This window comes from Anopheles darlingi, chromosome 3, assembly GCF_943734745.1.
Source record: "Anopheles darlingi chromosome 3, idAnoDarlMG_H_01, whole genome shotgun sequence".
Taxonomy (NCBI): domain Eukaryota; kingdom Metazoa; phylum Arthropoda; class Insecta; order Diptera; family Culicidae; genus Anopheles; species Anopheles darlingi.
The window spans coordinates 10,418,967-10,428,437 of NC_064875.1; the positions used below are offsets into that span (position 1 = coordinate 10,418,967).

General features: G+C 49.4%; 1 protein-coding gene across 1 annotated transcript in view; it reads right to left on the bottom strand.

Annotated features, from left to right (window-relative positions):
- LOC125954147 (filaggrin) overlaps nt 1-8,117 on the bottom strand; it is an 11,231-nt gene extending 3,114 nt beyond the window's left edge. Inside the window, exons 1-10 of the mRNA XM_049684194.1 lie at nt 7,975-8,117; nt 7,327-7,544; nt 6,983-7,244; nt 6,255-6,736; nt 5,017-6,181; nt 4,578-4,949; nt 4,381-4,506; nt 4,225-4,308; nt 3,691-4,110; nt 1-1,720 (exon numbers count right to left, since the gene is read on the bottom strand). The exon at nt 1-1,720 is cut by the window's left edge and continues 615 nt beyond it. Coding sequence (XP_049540151.1) covers nt 1-1,720; nt 3,691-4,110; nt 4,225-4,308; nt 4,381-4,506; nt 4,578-4,949; nt 5,017-6,181; nt 6,255-6,736; nt 6,983-7,244; nt 7,327-7,492 — 4,797 coding nt within the window. The 5' untranslated portion in view covers nt 7,493-7,544; nt 7,975-8,117. The remainder of the gene's footprint in view (nt 1,721-3,690; nt 4,111-4,224; nt 4,309-4,380; nt 4,507-4,577; nt 4,950-5,016; nt 6,182-6,254; nt 6,737-6,982; nt 7,245-7,326; nt 7,545-7,974) is intronic.
- Between the last annotated feature and the right edge of the window lie 1,354 nt (nt 8,118-9,471).

A 9,471-nucleotide genomic window follows, 5' to 3' on the forward strand; every position in this document is an offset into this window, starting at 1 on the left:
GCCACCGGAGGAAATCATCGTATCATCATTCGATCCGAGAACCAACCCGCTACGTTCCTCCAGAAGCTGCTGTTGCGGATCATCGCCAATGTCGTGCTCCTCCGACAACACGGAACGCTCCAGCTGATCCTCTTCGTACTTTTCCGGAATGTCCGAATACAGATCGGTATGATCGTGCCCATCGATCTGTTGCTGCTGCTGCGGTTGCGGTTGAGCATGGCCGGACGCTTGTTGATGTCGGTCCTGCTCGGCATCCTCTTGCTCACGATCAGATTCCGCGGAATCCGAATGTTTTGCTTCTGAGTCATCTTCTTCCTCCCCGCCGGTCGCAGCACTCTCCGGGCGCTCTTCATTGCCACAGTCCGGCACGGGACGTTGCATGGTTTCACCAGTGACAGTCTCATCTGCCACTGCCGTTGCCTTCGTTCCCACATCCGGGCGAAGCGTCGGTGTTGCCGGTTGCTGCGAACTATCTGGCTCTTCCTCTTCCTTCTCCGTCACTCTGTGCTCCTTGCGGTGGTCCTTGGAGCGTCTCTCTTTATCCTTTTCTTTTCTCTCCTTTTTGTGCTTCCTCTTTTCCATTTCCTTTTCCTTTTTGCGTTTCTTTTTATCGCGCTCCTTCTTCTTGTCACGTCGATCGTCCTCGCTGGAATCGCGCGTCTTCTTCTTCGGCAGCTCCTGTTTCGGTTCCTTCTCCTTGTCCTTTTCACGGTCGCGCTCCTTCTCACGCTCTTGCTGCTCCCGTTCCTTCTCACGTTCCTTATCGCGTTGCCTCTCTCGATCCCGCTCCCGTTCACGCTCCTTTTCGCGCTCTTTCTCCTTTCCCCGGTCACGATCGCGTTCACGATCTGCTTCCTTCTCGCGATCACGCTCACGTGGATCTTTCTCCTTGATTTTATCCTTCTCTCGCTCACGATCACGTTCACGTTCGCGATCACGATCGCGATCTCGTTCACGATCACGCTCTCGATCCCGCTCGCGCTCCTTGTCTCGGTCGCGATCGTCGCGACGATTATGCTGCTGCTGCTGCTGCTGATGTGCTTGGTGCTGTTCCGAACCGATCCGCTTGTCCTTCGCTTGTCCATCGGAATGATGTTTGCGATCCTGCTTATCACGATCCTTGTCGTGCTCCTGACCGGAGCGACCCCGATGACTACCACCGCTATTGCCAGCCGATGGTTTTTCACGTCGTTCAACAGACGATTCCGAGTGCTTGGAATGGTCCCTTTTCTTAGCCTCGCTGGCGTCTCCTCCGCGGTCATATTTCGTTGCGCTTCTCCCCTTTCTGTCGTCACGAGACCGTGACCGTCCCTGTCTGTGGCCATCGCCACCACCGCCAGTGCCAGACGACACGCCACGATGATGTCGCTCCACCTCTCGACCACCTCCTGTAGTGGTTGGTCCCTTTTCATCTCGACTGCGCGATCGACCACGGTGATGATGAAGATAGCGATCGGTATCTTCTTGGTGATGGTGATGCTGCTGATCAGGCCAGCGATCGGTACCATCTCTGCCGTGCTGCTGTTGCTGTTGTGGCAGCAGTGTGCTGATGGGCGAGGAATTGCTGGACGCTCGGTGTCGTTCTCCGCTACGCTGCCGCTCCTTACGGTCTCCATGCTGATGGAATGGTGGCTCACCACCGTCGTAGAACTCCTGCCTTTCACCGCCCGGTGCTCCATAACTGCTGACACTTCGTTCGCGATCATCCCGTCCGACATATCTACGTGTAAGCCGTCAGTAAGAATTCCAGGAACGCAGATGAAAGACAACGAATGCAGATCACAATCATGTGCGATGAGAATAAAGAGAAAAAGGGATGGAAAGAGAAAAAACAAAAAAGAAAACATTAATTAGAAAGTAGACGAAGAATACCGTCGTGTGAACGAAGACCAAACGATCGCCGGAAGCCGAGTAAAAGACAAACCACCGCGGTTAACACTCCACACTTCGATTTTGCTAAAACCCCGACCAAGAGATTTCCTTGTGTTGCAGCTGTCCTTGGGCGATTTTCTCTGTAATTTCCGATGATCCGATGATTTCGCAGATAACTCCCAGCCTGATGATTCCGATGACGACCCGTTGATCTACCAATCCTAACGAGTTACTGCTGTTGCTTCTGCTGCTGCTGCTGTTTGTGATGGTTCTGCTGCTAGTGCTTCCCACTGCTAAGCGCGATATCTTATAAAACATGTAATTATTACCAACAAAATAGCTATAGAAAATGGAAATTGCTCGCTCTTGTTACTGGAAAGGTTGGCTTTTTATTTGCATTTGCGACTTTTAGATTCTAATATTCGCGTATGAGACAATTGAGAAGCACAACTGCCGCAGCATAGCGTAGCGTATCGATAATGGATATCACAGTCTCTATTCGCTTTTTTATTGGAAATCTTTTATCCAAAGCGATCGGTGAAAGAACGAATCCCAAAACATACACACACACACACACACACACACACACACACACACACACACACATCTTCGCGCTTACGCGCCTGATCACAATGAACAGGGTGTTTAAGAGTGGTTTTCCATTATTTACTGCATCCAGAAGGACACTGTTTCTTCGGACCATAAACTGGCTTGGTTGCTTCTTCTTTTTCTTCCTCTTCTTCTAGAGTGCACAGCGCTGCGGTTCGATGTTTTCGGAAAACGAATGATCTTCCTTCTTCGCCTGGTCAACAACTCAGTGATCATCACGTGATTGGTCATACGATTTGCTTCTTTTCTGATATTTTATGAAAACCATGTACACGGAACCAAAAGATCACAAAAATCAATAAATAGACATGGCTTATATCCAACTTATGCAACATGATACACGGTAGGACTTACATTGAATTTCCCCTAGCCCCATAATTCATAAAATGCATCTAAAATACGTGACCCTCATTCTTGCTCATTAGTTATTAAGTTATTTTAAAGGAACATTCTCCATTAGAGTTTACAATTATTTCTTAAAATTTCTTAGCACTCCTTTGGAGGTAATAGTCATATCACATAATAACTTCGAGACTGTTGTAACCCTGCTACTTTATAAATGATTCTACTCGATCATGCTCCTTAGTGGAACACACTAGTGTTTGGTTTCTACGATTCATCAAAACGGTTCTAAAACAGAACTTTTACTAAAAATATTGAGGGACTTTACTTGATTTTTTTGTTAAAGCTTAACGAGTTCGTCATCAGATGCTAGTCTTTCGTAATTGAAAATACGATCGAAATTGCGATGTGAATTTGCGCAATCGTTCAAGCAATTCTGCGTTCAGCTGTGTATAATAACAGTCCTCCGACAGTTCCGTTACAACTCTTTTTTTTTTCTTCCTAAGACATCACAGTGATTAATGAAACATTGCTATAATGACAGGTACCGAGCATCAGTCTTTAGATCAGATTACTGCGAATGAGTCTATCTAATAGTTATTCGCTTGAGTGTAGAAGATATAATCTTCTTCTTTTTTTGTTGTTTAACGTACTTAAAGCTACTTTCGTATTAACATTACTTAATTGTTAATAATTACATTAAGAAATATGGGTATATATATAAAGATACGAATAACATATTCCTTATGACATGTAGGAAAGGGATTTTGCTTTGAGAGAATATTAAACAGCATTACCACTACTTGCTGATGGGCAACAAGAAGAGCTCGCAAACTAAGAAATGGTAAGGAAACAATGGCACAATACCTGTTGTTGTTCTGTTGACCGAAACCGCCGCTACCTCCGGATTGGATTCCTCCTCCGCCTACGCCACCATGCTGCTGATGTTGCTGAGCCGGTAACATCAGTCCAGCATCTCCTGGGGCTACTCGATGATGGCCACCACCATCGTTAGTATTTTGGCCATGTGGACCGTACCCTCCTCCTCCACCTTGGTGCATATGCATATCACCACCACTTCCAAGGCCTAGTAGTGAAGGTATGTTGGCATGGTGTGGAGGCATACCACCAGCCTGTCGATCGTAACCTCCTCGTGGGGGGAACTGTTGCATTCCGGGTCCGTGATTCATCGGACCTATCATCTCCCGGCTATCACCTCGAGGACGACCGCCACGTTGTCCACCACTGTTGCTACCGCCCCGTTGACGATTGTTATTACCACCGTGTCTGTTCCGGAAGAATGGAGCAGAAAAGTCGACGCAGAGCATCGAACAAAGAGAACGATTACAATGATTGAACTTCCCCTTTCTTCATCGCATTCTAGAAAACACAATTGCATACCCGTACGCTGGCTGATTGTATCCGCCCGGTGAACGGTCTCGGTGGTCCCCTCCAGCACGCCGATCATCACGGCGTCCTCGGAATCTGAAAGGGAACAAAAAAACGAAAATACATTTGTCTACCATTCATCGAACGCTGATATGTGCAGAAACTAACCTTCCACCGCCTCCTCCCGCACCGAATGAACCGGATCTACTGCGGCTTCTTCGATCTCTGTATCCAGGGCTTCGGGATCGTTTCCGTGGTGATTTATTCCTCTTGACTGGTGAACGAGACTTGGACCTAGAATCACGAAAAGATGTAATTAGAAGTTATTTCTTAACCGCACGTTCACTGTTGTTGCCCTTCCGTACCTGGTGTAGGAGCGTGAGCTGCGGGAACTGTACGAACTCGAGCGATTACGACGACGCTCACGTGATCGTTCATCGCCATGCTTGTCGTCCGGCGAAGACCGCCGTCGATCAATCGATCGTTGGCGTGAGTTGCGTCTTCTTTCTGGCGAGCTACCCGAACGACCCCCAGGTCCACCAGCACCGCTGCGGCTACCAGCACCTCCACCACCTCCACGGCTGCCATTATCGAAGGAACGCGACCGTCTTCCACGATCACCACCGCCTCCTCCTCCAGGCGACCGGTTATTAGCTCGCCGCTGTGCTTCCTGCTCCTTACGGCGCTCCTTCTCCCGCATAATACGGTTGAAGGCTTCCAGTGGATCGTCGATTATGCTGCAAACGTATACGAAAACATATTAGTCGAATATCTTTTGGCTATCTGCCTTCTCGCATAGCTTACCCCGGGCCTATTGTTTGGTGAATCCCCGGATACGATCCAATCGGCCTCGGAACCATATGGCGGGGTCTCATATGTGGTGGATGAGGAGCGTAACCACCGCGCGGATGGTACATCATCCTCGGTGGTCTCTCACCAGGATACATTCCCCCGTGCGGATCGTACGGCCGCTGATGCGGTGGATAGCCAGCATGGTGTTGCTGCTGCGGGTGCTGCTGATGCTGTGGCTGTTGTTGCTGCATCCCGTATCCTCCTCCACCAACACCGTAGTGCGGATGCACAGCGCCATGTCCGGGATATGCGTTACCCTGGCCCAGGTAACCACCACCAGCAACACCACCTCCCACGGCACCAGGATGACCCATCGCGCCACCCATGTGATGAACGAGCTGCTGTTGCTGTTGCGGGTGCGCGTTATGTTGCATCGGCATCATTCCACGGCCACCGTGAAGATAGTCCGGAGAGCGACCATCATATTCAACGCCAGGTGGCCGCTCGCGACCTGGCATTGCAGCACCATAACCATCGTCGACACTTTTCTCCTCCATTGTCATCATCACACGCCTGTGGTGCGCCTCTTCTTCCCGTTCCAGTTCCCTACCGTCCTGTCCTCGGTGACCTGCAACGCCAACCCCCTGTGCCGTGTTGCCACCGGATCCTGCGTACCCAGCTTGGTTGCTACCTCCTATTAGCTGACGCTCGTTCGGCGGCGTATCGTGCCCATGACTCGGCTTACCATGACGATGCAGCAACGGACGACCTCCACCACCATTATAGTGCCCACCACGGTAAGCACCACGACTCTGCAGATGAGCCGGTGGTACCGTCACCGTGATGTTATCCTCGTAGTCTGATTCGGCATCGGCAGGGCCTGGTACAGACTCCTTCTCGTCCAATCGCGGTGATTGCGTTGCCTCCGATTCCAGCAGCTCTTCATCCTGCTGTGAAACTTCGTCAAAAATCTCCGTCTGAATGTGCCCGCCGCTGGATTCCTCCTCGTACGTGGACGATTCAACCGGTTCCAAGCCGCCGCTGGTCGTCGTGGTCGCGATAGAGCTGACAGACACCGAACTGCTTACCAGCGGCACCACCGGATGACCACCGCTGCTCGTCGTGCTGTCGGCCGTTTGACTTTCTTCTGGTTTCGTCTGCTTCCTTCCAGCAGCAGCTGTTTGGAGAAAAATGAAAGGACTCGTTATTCGAAAGACTACCAGTCCATAACCCGTCCAATGCCTACTTACCATTGTTGGTTGACTTTGTGTAGCCTGTTTCGTTGCGGAAAGCGTTGACCGAGTTGCGTAAAAAGCGATTCGGTATCAGCGAACCTGGCGACGAGCCCTTCTCCTTGCAATCCGGGCACTCATTGTCTTCCGATTCGAGCAGGGCCGTCCGTACGCACTCGTCACAGAACGAGCTACCGCAACACGGTATCATGACGGCATCGGTAAACAGATCCTTACAGATGCTACAGATCAAATCCTCCGGTATGGTCTGCTTTTCTTCCGGTGGCATCTGGACTGGTTGCATCGCCGGGTTCTGATCCGCGTTCTTGTCACGCTCGATGAACGATCTCGGTATGCCGGAGGTGCGCCGTATCTCGACGTTCTCCTTCGGTAGTGGGCCCAATGGACAGTTTTTAATCCAGTGGCCCGGTTTGTGGCAGCGGTAGCACTTGTAATTGATCGGAACCTCACCCATCTGCGAGCCACGCACCTTTTGATAGCTAAAAAGGCCAAACAGGTAAACGTGCGTTAGAGATTTCTACTTCTACTCGCAAAATCACCTACAATTTCACACTTAGGACAACATTCGAAAGAAAATGGAATCAATCTTATCATAGTTACCTATGCTTAAATCTATCCCCATACCAATACCGGGAGAAAGCATTTGAAAGGGAGAAAATGGTTTTACACAAGGGGACGGTTGATAAAGTAGCCCTATAACTAGCGCGTTTCTACGGTTTACTCACTTGGTAGGATCATAATCGGCCGTACTTTGAAACATCATCTCCCGTATTTTGTCTTCCTCCGTGCCGTTCATCGTCAATAGGTCTACGTTCGCCTGCGTACCGGCAATGTCCTGCTTGCCGCCGCGCGACGACGCAATCGGTGCCGTCGACTCCACATTGGTGCCCGGTTTCTCCCAGTTCTTCTTGCCTTGTGACTTCAACGGTACGCGGGCCACCGTAAGCGAAGTGTTTTTCGGTATAAGCATCCCATCGTCATTATACTCTGCGAATAGTTAACGGTTACGTTTGTAGCAGGAACAACAGCGAAGAGTGCTTCGATTAGTACACGAACAGCTCACACTTACCTTCTTTCGTCTGCGCGTTGGTAATCTGTAGATCGAAGTCGACCGTCTTTCCCAGCCGCTTCTGCTGGATGATGGATTTCTTCAAGTCGGCCACCGATATATGAAGCCCATCGAAGGTGATGGTATCATAATCGAGGGTACTCTTGAATTTGTAGTGCACCGACATGATGTCCGGTACCCGGATAACACTTCCGCCGGTTAGATTCAGGTGTCAAACGCTAGCGAAACGGCGAAAAGGACGATGGATTTAGGTTAACCACTGGCAAACGCTGAAAACCCATTCGTTCGAATTCGGGCACTTCCGAAAATCCGCAACGCGTGTTTGGTGGGGATTGTAGTGGCGATTTCGGATTTCCTTTCCAACGATTTTCCACACTCAATTCCACAGGCCTGGAATATCCTTAATCGACCTGAGAAAAGGCTTCCGGCGGCTCTATAGTGCCATCCGTGCCAAACAGACACACGCACAGACACACATGCACACGTTCACGCGGATCCCCCTGCCGTCGGCGGCGTTCCTTCTTCACCTTCCAGCAGAAGAGCAACCTTTGGCGAAACTCATTTACCCCCGAAAAGATGCCTTACGTAACGCATCGAATAGCATTTTCCGACGGAATCCGTGTCCTTGCGCTCTGTCCGAGAACTTACGTGCCGTTTCACCAGCTAGCGTTGCACCATGGCTTTCCTGTAAATCGGTTTCAGCGAATCAAGCGCGGATCTCGAACAATAATTTTCACTGAACCACCGCTGCCTTCACCTGTCCCGCCTGCTCTTCTGCCAGAAGCCATGCGTGACACCAGTGCTGCCAAACGTGCTCCACGCTCGTGCGCGAAAACATCGAACGCCGAAATCATCGCCGCGAGCGGGCTCCAAGAGTCGAACTTTACACGTAAATTTACGCTTCGTGTAGCAGGGCCTCAAAGTTTCTACTAATCTTGTACTAATCTACTAAAAAAACTAATCTTTATCATCTTTTTCCAAACTTTATTTCTTGGCGAACAGGGAGTGTTTTAAAAAATTCTAGAAAAAGTGTCTTGAAAAACGCTAATTCAAATGCATACTTCGAGTCTGACTCTTTTGCCAGCTTGTGCACCGCCTGATAAGTAGCCATTTTTATCCGAACTTACTTCATGATGATGAGATAATTTAAAAAATAGTAGAAAAAACGAACGCTAATTCAAAACAGTTTACACTTTGAAGATTGTTGACGAGGCTCTGAATGGCAAGTAATGAGACGAGCTACAAGTTTGCAGCAAACCGGTGGATTAAATCCTGTTTGGTCCGGTCCAGTAAACCACGCAGCGTTACCAGCTCGGCCAGTTGCTGATACTCCATCCAGACGTTGGCAATCGTTTGAGCTTCGCGGCAGACATCCTCGATTTGTTTGAAAATGTTCAGCACGCTACCAATCACACTGTCGGGGCACTTTCGTCTGCGGATAAAAGCGTTTTACGAGATTAAAATGTGGGTCGATTGCCCATCATCATGCCCATCATCAACATACCTTATAAATAGTGATATTGTGTTCTTCATTACGAACATTAATTCCTGCAGTCTTGCTAGGCTGTTCGGTTTGAACACCTCTCGGCTGTGCGATGTGATGGCATGCACCAAATATAAAACGGTTCGGCAGATGTTATGAGCGTTCCCTGTATCAAAATCTATCCAAAGATTAAGGCCAAAATTAGATTTTTCTCACCATTGCCCGGAAATTGTCCGGACCGTGTTACTAGTACCTGCATGGTCGTTTAAAGCTTGCAGCTGCTGTTTCCGGTTGTGATAGGTTTTGGGATTAAATTCCGACGCGAAAATGCTGTTCCACAGCCTTTCAAAATGCTGTAACGAAACACAAGGATTTTCCGCATCTACTTTGCTTGTTAAGTAAATAACGTGATTATCCTCGATGTTACTCAGCTGCTGTACTAAGGTGCAGATTGGTCCCTCTAACGGCGTCGGTTCGCAATGGCAGGCGTCTCGTGGTGGGTTCACATTGAATCGGCACTTCTTACAGCGGACGCCATTGTAGGAGGCCTCTGCAGGACGGTGTTGCTTGTTAGCAGCGGCCTTTCCATAGGACATTGTCAATGGTTCTCCCTTCTCGATATCCGATGATGCGTATATGCCAACTACTCCGTGCGTCAGTAA